Source organism: Physella acuta, unplaced genomic scaffold (assembly GCF_028476545.2).
Source record: "Physella acuta isolate Inbredline_101_S28 unplaced genomic scaffold, ASM2847654v3 ptg000308l, whole genome shotgun sequence".
Classification (NCBI taxonomy): Eukaryota; Metazoa; Mollusca; class Gastropoda; family Physidae; genus Physella; species Physella acuta.
This window is the reverse complement of record NW_026731827.1, coordinates 35001-48265: the sequence shown is the minus strand read 5'-3', so window position 1 is coordinate 48265 and position 13265 is coordinate 35001. Positions and strand designations below refer to the sequence as shown.

The 13265-nt window shown below is 36.5% G+C and overlaps 2 protein-coding genes across 3 annotated transcripts in view; both read left to right on the top strand.

Annotated features, from left to right (window-relative positions):
• The first annotated feature begins 317 nt into the window (after positions 1 to 317).
• Positions 318 to 4408, top strand: LOC131940076 (uncharacterized). Of its 2 annotated transcripts, none has more exons than XM_059298640.1 (5): positions 318 to 432; positions 661 to 732; positions 1775 to 1857; positions 2687 to 2744; positions 3196 to 4408. In XM_059298640.1, exons 2-5 carry the CDS (start codon positions 672 to 674, stop codon positions 4119 to 4121), a joined length of 1128 nt encoding a protein of 375 aa, XP_059154623.1. In that variant the 5' UTR covers positions 318 to 432; positions 661 to 671; the 3' UTR covers positions 4122 to 4408. The 2 variants fall into 2 exon arrangements, with proteins under 2 accessions (XP_059154623.1, XP_059154622.1); XM_059298639.1 differs by having other exon boundaries at positions 3181 to 4408.
• A 4543-nt stretch (positions 4409 to 8951) lies between these two features.
• The window catches only part of LOC131940054 (uncharacterized), an 8077-nt gene continuing 3763 nt past the window's right edge, over positions 8952 to 13265 (top strand). The window contains exons 1-3 of the mRNA XM_059298605.1: positions 8952 to 8988; positions 10240 to 10338; positions 11763 to 12037. Coding sequence (XP_059154588.1) covers positions 10281 to 10338; positions 11763 to 12037 — 333 coding nt within the window. The 5' untranslated portion in view covers positions 8952 to 8988; positions 10240 to 10280. The remainder of the gene's footprint in view (positions 8989 to 10239; positions 10339 to 11762; positions 12038 to 13265) is intronic.

The window sequence follows — 13265 nt, the reverse complement described above, 5'->3', positions numbered from 1 at the left end:
CAAACTTTAAATTCCCGACTTTTACCCCCCCCCTTAAAACTTTCGAGTTGCAACCCCCCCCCTCAAACTTTCGATTTGTTTCCCCCCTCAAATTTTCGATTTGCACCTCTTAAAACACTATTTAACACTTTAATTAATTACTTAATTAAGTGGAATTATCATTTTTCTCTATATATTTTGCTATTTTTTGCCTTGGTGTCACCCCCCCTAAATGGTGTCACCCGGTGCGGTCCGCACCCCCACACCCCCCTCGCTACGCCTCTGGTGTCAAGTTATCTGGGTCAATGCCTGGAGTAGGGTAAACTTGACGCTACATGCTGAATTCGTCGCCTCCGGACCTGCAAGTGTATCCTGGTAGACCAGTATATAAACACGGAGGTTTATGACTCGACAGACCGATTGTTACTTACGTTTATCAGTTACAGATAACAGGTAAAAGTAGTGTCTATTAATGCACTTTGTATTTAGTTATAACTTAAGCAGTTTATTTACGTTATTTGTTTTTGTTTGTTTTTTAAACTCTCATGTAGCGTGCAATATGAAATAATGGCAATTTTAACAGTAAGTAGAAGCTGAGAAAAGTGTTCAACAAATATTTTATATAAATAAATGAATTAAGCATGAGAAAACATAAGCATATTTTTTCTGTATCACGACCAGGAGCCAGCAAAATGACCATTGCAAGTATAATCTTCCTCATAGTGACCTGTACATCTCTGTCGTTGGTACATGGTGGGTACAGACTGCTATTATGTTAGTGCGGTACAACTTTATCAATTGGAGAGTAGAACTTTATCAATTAGAGAGTAGAACTTTATCAATTAGAGAGTAGAACTTTATCAATTAGAGAGTAGAACTTTATCAATTAGAGAGTAGAACTTTATCAATTAGAGAGTAGAACTTTATCAATTAGAGAGTAGAACTTTATCAATTAGAGAGTACAACTTTATCAATTAGAGAGTAGAACTTTATCAATTAGAGAGTAGAACTTTATCAATTAGAGAGTAGAACTTTATCAATTAGGGAGTACAAAGTTATTACTTAGGGAGTACAAAGTTATTACTTAGGGAGTACAAAGTTATTACTTAGGGGGTACAAAGTTATTACTTAGGGAGTACAAAGTTATTGCTTATGGGGTACAAAGTTATTACTTATGGGGTACAAAGTTATTACTTAGGGGAGTACAAAGTTATTACTTAGGGAGTACAAAGTTATTACTTAGGGAGTACAAAGTTATTACTTAGGGGGGTACAAAGTTATTACTTAGGAAGTACAAAGTGTTTACTTAGGGAGTACAAAGTTATTACTTAGGGAGTACAAAGTTATTACTTAGGGGAGTACAAAGTCATTACTTAGGGGAGTACAAAGTTATTACTTAGGGGGGTACAAAGTTATTACTTAGGGAGTACAAAGTTATTACTTAGGGAGTACAAAGTTATTACTTAGGGAGTACAAAGTTATTACTTAGGGAGTACAAAGTTATTACTTAGGGAGTACAAAGTTATTACTTATCGGGTTCAAAGTTATTATTTAGGGCGTAGCCTACAATGTTATTACTTAGGGGGTACAAAGTTATTACTTAGGGAGTACATGGACGTAAAATTGTTCAGTATTAATTTAAATACCCGAGTAAAACTGGTAAACACTTATATTTTTTTTTCATTCTTTTAAAATTTAATTTTCTTTTAGCGTGTGTCGTTGCAATAGAAATATTTACCAAAGACGTGATTGCAAAAATAAAGATGTTTATTATTTTATTATTAAATGAATCCAGGTTCTAAAATGGTATTCACTGCCTCGACGTCAACAATCACAACAGCCTTGACCCAGTCCTTGTCGATTAACTGTTCTTTGGAGGTCAGAGATTTATATATATATATATATATATATATATATATATATATATATATATATATATATATATATATATATATATATATTAATTTTTAATCAAATTGAAATAGATCGTAAAATTATTTTTAGAGATTTAAATAGATTTTTATTTCAAAGACCGTAAGATAATTTATGTTCTAATTTGGCGTTTATAAACACAGAGATTAGCTTTGGTATATGAAAATTTGCTTTTATTAACAATAAACAAATTATATTTGTCATACATAAGCTATCTCTTTTAAAACCCTAATTAATCATTATTTGATATATCAATAAAAAGACAGATATTTTGTAACTAATGCTTTTAAAAGCTGATTAAATAGCATATTAAATAATTAACATCTAAATACCACAATATTGTAAGGCTAGAATCCACATAAATAATAAACATTTAGATCTAAAATATATTTACATAGCTTTTTTCGGGAACAAAATAGAGCCACATTCAATCAGTATTGTCAATCAGTATTGTCAATCAGTATTGTCAATCAGTATTGTCAATCAGTATTATCAATCAGTATTGTCAATCAGTATTGTCAATCAGTATTATCAATCAGTATTGTCAATTAGTATTGTCAATCAGTATTGTCAATCAGTATTATCAATCAGTATTGTCAATCAGTATTGTCAATCAGTATTGTCAATCAGTATCACCAATTAGTATTGTCAATTAGTATTGTCAATCAGTATTGTCAATCAGTATTATCAATCAGTATTGTCAATTAGTATTGTCAATCAGTATTATCATGTGGTGATCTGTTTATAAACTTTTGACCTCACTCTATGTTTTCAGTCGACTCAGGATATGAGCAACCAGTTTAAAAATATCTACTCTATAACAGTGACACGAGGTAACTCTCAAAATAGCTGGGTATTTAAAAACTAATTAACCATAGGGTTTTTTAAAGAAATTTTACGAGAGCGGTGCATTTTAAACTTAGGTCGAGGGAGGAGGGGGGGGGGGGGGGGGCTCTTAAGATTTGCAGGAGGAGGGAGGAGACTGGTTTCATTTTATATTTTGTGAAATATTTTTATTATTTCTATTGCGTCCGGGCGTTGGCGAAAATATGCATGAAAGAAACTCTGTTTAGGAGTAAATCTAGATATGCTGTCAGTTTACATACACTTCAGATGTTTGTGAATAGTAAACTTTGAACTACAATACTTTTTAAACTTGTTTTAGTGATACATTGCGTCTGCGCTAAACAAAAATAAATTTATTTTGAAACACATTATAAGCTCTCTAAAATTCAAGCATGATTGATAACTAATTCGAATGTATTTCTGTATCAATTATTTCAGGAAAGGGTGAGGTAATAGCCTCAGTCTCAGCTTGTAACCCAGCCACTGCTTACGGCGATTTTCAAACACTTAGTGTTGCAGGGGACGTAACCTTCACTACTTCACCAGTCACGGGTTATCTTTCCCTGACCTGGTCTAACCCAGATCACCAGCAAGCCGGAACTTACACCTGTAACATTAACGGTTTAAACGCGGACAATCAGGGCGTCATGTTGGCAGGAAATCTGACAGTTCAAGTCCGACAACCCATTGAAAACGAGTTAGTAGATTTTATAGCAAGAATGGAAAAAAGAATGCTGGCTAATGAAGAATTAGTACAACACTTGTTCCGTGAAAACAAAGAGCTAAAAAACAAAACAATTTACTTAGAATACAATAACAAACAGCTAAAAGAAGAAAGCACACTACTGCAAACAGTGACAAAGAATCTGCAAGATTCGAACACAAATCTCTCAGCTCTTGTCAGTCAGCTGGAGACGGGTGTACACAACATAGAGGTCAGCAGCAACAGCAACCACGTCAACCTTGAACAACTTCAGAGGATAGTTGACGAAAACAGAAACAACAGCCTGATCAACATTCAAGAGCTTCAGAAGCTGGTTAACGAATTGAAAACATGGCAAGATAAACAGCGCGATCCTCACTATGAACTGAACTATGCATCGTGTGGAACTATGCAAGATTACATGCCATCAGAAGGCACTGGAAAAATCAACACCGTGAAAGTAACTTTTCAAACGCCGTACGAGAAAGCGCCCTTAGTTTTTGTGTCGATGACGTCGATGGATTTGAACAAAGACACCAACACGAGGTACTGGATTGGGCCCACCAACGTGACCCCAACAGGATTCGATCTGGTGTGCGGCACGTGGGCAGACACCCATATATACGGATCTGGTGTAACGTGGATTGCAATCAAGTCGTAGATTATATGGTTTAGAATGTTTTGACTCGGCGTTCTTGTACATAGAAATAGATAAATCGGGAGTGATCTCCCCTGAAGTTTCTCGTGTAAAGAGTAAAGAATTGTACACCAAAATAACGATCACAATGTTTGTATAATATATAGAAAAATGTACTTTTTAAAATCACTTTTTATGTCACTGTGCATTGTCATCGATCGTTAATTTTCGTGAAAATGTTAAAAGAAATCGATCCAGTTGAACTGATCTCTTTTTAGATATCATAAATAAAGTAAAGCAGTGCCTCCGTTGACCTGAATTCACTCCAAATTTAAAACCAGAGAACAACAACTCATATACCAGCTACACACAGACAAATCCCACCAACAGCTACACACACCTCACAACATCAGCCACGTACACCAATACCTAACAACATCAGCCACACACCAACACCTCACAACATCAGCCACGTACACCAATACCTAACAACATCAGCCACACACCAACACCTCACAACATCAGCCACGTACACCTCACAACATCAGACACACATACCAACACCTCACAACATCAGTTACACACACTAACACCTCACAATACCAGCCACATACACCAACACCTCACAGCATCAGACACATACACCAACATTTCACAGCATCAGCTTCACAACATCAGCTACACACACCAACATTGATGGTGAGGTGACACACAGTTAATCGTGTAGTGACACAGTTGATTGTGAGGTGACACACAGTTGATGGTGTAGTGACACAGTTGATGGTTATGTGACACACAGTTGATGGTGAGGTGACACACAGTTGATGGTGAGTTGACACACAGATGATTATGGGGTGACACACAGTTGATTGTGAGGTGACACACAGTTGATTGTGAGGTGACACACAGTTGATTGTGAGGTGACACATAGTTGATGGTGTGGTGACACAGTTGATGGTGAGTTGACACAGTTGAAGTTGAGGTGACACACAGATGATGGTGAGGTGACACAGTTGATGGTGTGGTGACACAGTTGATGATGAGATGACACACAGTTGATGGTAAGGTGACATACAGTTGATGGTGATGTGACACAGTTGATGGTTAGGTGACACAATTGATTATGTGGTGACACATTTGATGGTGAGATGACACACAGTTGATGTCGAGTTGACTCACAGTTGATGGTGTAGTGACACAGTTGATAGTATGGTGACACACAGATGATTGTGAGGTGACACACAGATGATGGTGAGGTGACACACAGTTGACGTTGTGGTGACACATAGTAGATGGTGAGGTGACACATAGTTGATGGTGTGGTGACAAATTTGATGGTGAGGTGACGCAATTGAAGGTGAGGTGACACAAAGTTGATGGTGTAGTAACACAGTTGATGGTAAGGTGACACAAAATGGATGGTGTGGTGACACAGTTGATGGTGAGTTGAGACAGTTGAAGTTGAGGTGACACACAGATGATGTCGAGGTGACACACAGTTGATGGTGTGGTGACACAGTTGATGGTGAGTGTTGCGATGTGAGTTTCGGTACGGGTCGACGCTGAACGTGACGAACGAGGTATAGATCAAATATAGATGAGACAAGGTGGCTTGATTCATTTCTATAATTTTATTACATCAATATACAGCTACATCAACAGCAGACACAGAACGAAGACTTTCTAACACAACCTCACATGACGACGACAAGAACAAGACTGACTTCTAACTATCCTCATAAGAACCAAAACATTCTCTCTTACGTCACATCCTTATTTATTCACGCATTTATAATCTTTTATTAATACCGCTACACACATACATTCAACCAGCAACAACTTTGGTAACCCCATTCAACTACACACATACTCTCAAACCAGCCACAACTTTGGTAACCCCATTCAACTACACACATACTCTTAAACCATCGACTACTTTATTAACTTCGTTCAACTACACACATACTCTCAAACTCATTCCGAACACTTAAGTCCATTCACAACAGTGAGGTGACACACAGTTGGTGTCGAGGTGACATAGTTGATGGTGAGGTGACACAGTTGATGGTGTGGTGACACAGTTAATGATGAGGTGACACACAGTTGATGGTGATGTGACACAGTTGATGGTGAGGTGACACAGTTGATGTTGAGGTGACACAGTTGATGTTGAGGTGACACAGTTAATGGTGAAATGACACACAGTTAATGGCGAGGTGACACAGTTGATGATAAGGTGACACACAGTTAATGGCGAGGTGACACAGTTAATGATTAGGTGACACACAGTTAATGGTAAGGTGACATACAGTTGACGGTGATGTGACTCAGTTGATGGTGAGGTGACACACAGTTGATGTTATAGTGACACAGTTGATGGTGAGACAACACAATTGAATGTGTGGTGACACAGTTGATGGTGATATGACACACAGTTGATAGTAAGGTGACACACAGATGATGGTGAGATGACACACAGTTGATGTTGTGGTGACACATAGTAGATGGTGAGGTGACACAGAGTTTATGGTGAGGTGACACAAGATTGTTGACGAGGTGACAGTTTGTTTATGGCGAGGTGATAACAAAAATACCCACACAAGTAAAAGCAAACAATGTGTGTATAGGAAACATCGACTCGCGATTTATAAAGTTAAGTTTACATCTACTAAATTCACATAATTTTCTATTCTCAAGTAACCACATATAACCGTTGTTTTGAACCTCAGTGTTTAAAATTTCTCAGCCATTTAGACGATTACATTATATAGACCAGTTATCCAAACCTCAAATGTCTCCGTCAGACTGTTGATTAGCACCAAGGTTGTCTCTTTGCAACACCTTGCCATCTATCCGCTGTTTTAATGCTCTCTGGGAGTCTGTAAAGAAAAATTCGGTCCAGTCCCAGATGTCACCAAGCTATTTTCTCATTTGTTACTAGATATAGACCAGTATTCTCATTTAAAAGTCTCGAATGTGTTACCAGATATAGACCAGTATTCTCATTTAAAAGTCTCGAATGTGTTACCAGATATAGACCAGTATTCTCATTTAAAAGTCTCGAATGTGTTACCAGATATAGACCAGTATTCTCATTTAAAAGTCTCGAATGTGTTACCAGATATAGACCAGTATTCTCATTTAAAAGTCTCGAATGTGTTACCAGATATAGACCAGTATTCTCATTTAAAAGTCTCGAATGTGTTACCAGATATAGACCAGTATTCTCATTTAAAAGTCTCGAATGTGTTACCAGATATAGACCAGTATTCTCATTTAAAAGTCTCGAATGTGTTACCAGATATAGACCAGTATTCTCATTTAAAAGTCTCGAATGTGTTACCAGATATAGACCAGTATTCTCATTTAAAAGTCTCGAATGTGTTACCAGATATAGACCAGTATTCTCATTTTAAAGTCTCGAATGTGTTACCAGATATAGACCAGTATTCTCATTTAAAAGTCTCGAAAGTGTTACCAGATATAGACCAGTATTCTCATTTAAAAGTCTCGAATGTGTTACCAGATATAGACCAGTATTCTCATTTAAAAGTCTCGAATGTGTTACCAGATATAGACCAGTATTCTCATTTAAAAGTCTCTAATGTGTTACCAGATATAGACCAGTATTCTCATTTAAAAGTCTCGAATGTGTTACCAGATATAGACCAGTATTCTCGTTTAAAAGTCTCGAATGTGTTACCAGATATAGACCAGTATTCTCATTTAAAAGTCTCTAATGTGTTACCAGATATAGACCAGTATTCTCATTTAAAAGTCTCGAATGTGTTACCAGATATAGACCAGTATTCTCATTTAAAAGTCTCGAATGTGTTACCAGATATAGACCAGTATTAGAAAGTCTCGAAAACAGAAAATTAAAACTGGTAAGGATGTCCTTTAGTCTTTAAGAAAACGAAAACTACTTGATCGTGTCAACAATACATTAATAAGACCTGTTTCTGTTAAAAAAAACGGTACATTAACATTTTTCTAAATCAAAACTTTTCACTTTACTTAGCACACTCAAATACACAATGTAACTTTTTTTTCGGATGGCATATTTTCGGATGTCTTACACGCCAAAATCCGACTACAGGCCAATCAGGTGTACCTTGCCAGTGCTGCCTAATACACTGCCTTACCATCTAGCTCTAGTTTCCTGCTGATCTGTACTCTAAAGCTATTTACTCCATGCACTAAGCAGCTCTCTTGATATTTATTGATTGTGCAATGTATGTATGTCTACATAGATCGTTAATTTTTTCTCCATGTTACGATTAAATTCACTAGTAATAAATTATACAGTAATATATAATAATTTGAGAAACTGACTAAAGGTGTGTGAGAGTAACATTTGAGATATTAGTTCGGGGTCCTAGTCTGGGTTTATGAATCATCATGTCTACCAAATTTTTGTATTGGATTATCTAAGATCGATTTATTTAAATGTAAACAATGCACAAAAACAGGTGAACTCTACTACACTTGCAACATAAACCATCAGGTTTGTAAGGACACTTTACTTAAACCATGCACCAGGTTTCATTCAAGCTAGAATGGTAGTGTGGGTTTGTAACCCCAACAGTCAGGCACCAGATGGGTTGTAAAAAAAGGCAATCTTGTCACATGTTAGAACAACATCGGCGATGGTGTGGTGGTCACCACGTAGGTTATTTTGGTTAACATTTCTAGTCAACAATTTTAAGCCTTGGTGTTGTTGGTGGTTAAATCTAAGAAATTGCACACCAAAAATGTGTTCATTGTGCTTTAATACGTAATTTTAAATTTCTCTTTCTGACATGTGCACCATTTAACACTTTTAAAAAACATCCTCAGCCTTAGCGCACCAATGTAAATACGGGATGAAATAAAGCTTCAAAATCATAGCGTAAGTTTAATTTATGCAAATAAAGTCAAGTGCAGTATCTAATGATACATAATTATATATCTTATATTAGATACAATATAGTAACAAATATTGTAATATTTAATGTGAGTTCGAATCCCTTGTTTAAGTCACTAGAACGTCTCCGAGTCAACTCGGCTCTGATGGATACCGAACTCAAGTTAGAGAAAGTAAAGGCGACTATGCTTAGTGCTAACCATACTATCTCTTCATATGCCCAGGTCACATAAACAGATGAACTCTACTTCACTTGCCCCAAAGATTGTCAGGTTCGAAAGGGGTACTTCATGTACTCTTTATATGGTATTTGACCTTAACGGCTAGACTGTGCCGTTTCTTTGCGGGCTGTTGCTAAGTGTCATCTTCTTAAAAGTGCAGCTGCTTTTCTGCGATGTAACAAAAGATTCCATATCTGGGTAGTCGGCACTAATACTGCTCTACTCTCGGGCAGATGTGGCTCGTTAGCTGGGGACAGCAACTCTTCTAGGAGAGACAACTCCAAAATCAAACAACTGCTGCCTTGTAGCTTGTTCTTGGTTGGACAAAGGCTATGGAAGTAAATCCAAAAAGAAAAGCAGGCTGAAATTGGGATTCAATGGCCTCAATGGCGCATAACCAGTTGACACGTAATTCTTAATTGTGATGGAAGCATGGTCGAGTCGGCAAAGCTCATGGTTGATAAATTCGAAAAAAGTCTCGAGTTCAAACCCTCTGGCAGATAAGGCTCGATCCCTCCCAACACTAAAAATTAAGAACGAAGAAGAAGAAGAAGACTGCTCTGCTTCTATGCACCTTTCCCATATATTTGTTCCACAATTACCACCGTCGTTTAAACAACATTTGTCACCTGATTACAAAGGTGTGACCGTAATATAAAATTGACTTAACTCCTTAAGATGATAGATGTATTATCAAGGGAGAGAGGATATCTGCTCTCTTAGCGCCTGTTTCTGCCAACAAAACGGACGGCCACTTTTGCTACGAATGTGTGTCTTCATTGTTATTCCATCAATAGATGGACAATCCTCTTTGGTCTAGTTTTGTCCGACTAATGTCGTAGGGGCTGTTTCATGATCGGCATGCCCAAATACGCTATTTATAGAGAATTAATTTTATCTGATGAATATTATTGCTATTCTTTTAATATAGATAGATAATGTAGATTTTCAGAGAAAAAAAATGTATAGATGCTCTCCAGGGTTAAAAAAAAATTATTACTTTTTGTATTTTTAGCCAATCAAAGATTCCAAGTGTACAACGATCTTGTTGATAAGATGAATCTGTGTGCATTGCTTTTGGTTGTCACTGGACTCATCACTTGTATAGACTCCTGTAAGTTGTAGAAAAAAGTTTAAGTAACCTATGGTCCCATCAAAGCTAACTTTGATAGTTTAAAATGTGGTTTGCCCTCCGAAAAAATGGAAGGCCCAGCATTTAATAGCTCCATTTAGACTTGTTAAATGCACTCAGTTAAAAATGGTACGCACCAGAGCATTAGATGAGGAGTGGGTGTGTTGCCCAAGGCATCATGGTACCTCTCTTGACCCTTGCCGGTTTAGTCCATCAGAATTCTCAGCGTTAGTTTTGGTACTAACATCAGTAGACATTGCTGCATAAAGTAAAAATAGTATGTAGACCTATTGTTTATGGGGATCCATTCATGTTGAAGATTTTTTTTGTTCTTGGGTTAATGTCCCGAGCTAATGAGCTTTAACTGCTCGTATGATCGAACTGGGGAAATTCGGGTAAGAAACACTTAACAGAAATCCACTAAAATTTTAACAAAATTCTGGAAGATGTAATTTTTCCGCGGACATCTGCCTACTATCTCGCAAGCAAAAACATGCCCATTTTAAACTGAATCGTCTATCCGAAGATGCCTCGTAAGTAGAACTAAACATCAGTAGAAATGAAACAGAGGCCAACAATATAACAAACTGGACCTGCCCATACAGGAGATGAGATACTAGAAACAAACAAGTTTACACATTTGGGAAGTTTGATAAGGGTGCAGATGAGGACATAAATAGCCGTATCAACCAAACTAGCTGCGCCTTTAGATCGCTACACCCGATTTAGGATTGGTCAAACTGTGGCAAATCACCAAACATCAGCGAGTCGACAGGGATATTAAAAGGCCGTCAGTGTAGATGGATAGGGCATACCATGAGCAGAGAGGATGACATTGTGAGGAATCATTAGTCTGGAATATCAGCTGCCAAAAAGTGAAACTAATAAAGTGAATCATTACTTATATATATATATATATATATATATATATATATATATATATATATATATATATATATATATATATATATATATATATATATATATATATATATATATATATATATATATATATATATATATAGGTCTACGACAAAAGACTGAATTACGCTTGGTCGAATGGACATTTACTCGAAAAACGTTTGTCCTTATGGGACATTTGAAAACGTCCCTTGATGAAAATAGCCTTCGGGCAAATATCCAACCGGGCTGTTGTCTTTAGGGCATACGTCTATATATATATATATATATATATATATATATATATATATATATATATATATATATATATATATATATATATTTGCATACACGCAGGTTACTTACAGTGTCGTGCATTTTAAATATGTATTAATGCGGTTTGTGTAGCGGTAGAATATCTCCACTTTTTTTTTTCAACCATCAATTTCTTTTTATGGTTAAACATCGCTTGGTAAAAAATCTTTTTTCTTGCTTTCTTTCACTAGGGCTTTTCCCCGATAGGCCAAGGCCAACCCGGACTCCAACGCCACGCACTACGGTTGTTGAAATCAAGAACCCGCGTGTGTGGAGCGATAAAGTAGAATTAGAAATTTCGGGTTATGAAAGAGTTCGATATGGGGGTTATGGTTTTAGATTAACAGGATTCCTCAAGGGAAAGTTTAATTACAGAGGCTGGTCATCAATGGCCCATCACGTGGTGATATTTGTCGAGTATTGTCCGAAACATAGAGGTTGCTGGAGAAGATCTGATTGGACCAAGGTGAGTTCTATATCACTGGTTACATGCTGATATAAAATGTGTATTTCATATCACCTAAACTCGATTAGAACACTCACATTTAAGACGTGTCATAAAGAGATAATCTTTTTTTAGGAATCTGCAATAAATTCATCAAATAACTATTTTTATTGCACCAGCTATTTTTTTTTATTGTGCAAGTCATCTTTTCAAAAGCATCGAATCCATACAAAACTAACGTGTTCTGTAAATCGTTACTGCAGTCGCATTAATATGACACATGCAAGCAACCTAGCAGATATCAGTCAGTAAATCTCATCTAACTAATAGAATTAAGGTAGAATTTAGGTACACACTAGCCGTCCCGGCCAGGCCCTGCTCTGGCTTCTGTGAAAAACCTCTCTGTTAAAGACCATCACCTGTGTGATTAGTAATCATCATAAACCCGGCATTGCCCACCCAAACCACAACCAACCAAAACCAAAACAACAAAACGCAAACATAACGCTAACACAATTACAAATACAAACGAAACCAAAACCTAACAACAAACCCAACCACAACCACAAACACCAATACAAACACAAAGAAAAAACAAACAAAAAAGCAAACGAAAACAAAAACCTAACAAAAACCCAACCACAACCACAAACACCAATACCAACCAATAACAACACACAAAAAAACGAAAAAGCAAACGAAAACAAACCAAATCCAAACGCAAAACCAACCAAAACACAAATACAAACCCAAAGAAAAAAACACAAACAAAACGAAAAAAGAAAGAACAAAAACGAACCAAATCAAACCGCAACCACTAACGCAAACCCAACGGAATCGCCTGTTTTAGCTTAATAAACGACTATAGTACCCCAACTTATTTATAGTCTTTTGCACTCACTTAAACGAACGCGCCTGTTTCAATTTAATGAACAATTTTAATACTCCAAGCTTATCCGTAAAATACCTACAACATTTGCACTTGATCATTCCCCGCTAATTATGTAATTATTTTTTTCCCAACACCAAAACAAAGTAATAAAAAGTAAATTCTTTTCCACTAATGCAATGGTTTTATAAAGGGAAGTAATTGTGTTTTCCTAATTTATCAAAGGGAAGTAAGTGCTATAGGACTAAATAAAGACATAATTAGCATTTTTGTAAAAGATGATATTTTTTTTAAAACTTGTGTTTAATGAACATGCCGAAAATTATTACTTTCAGTTTGATAAATGAAAATTATCTCCCA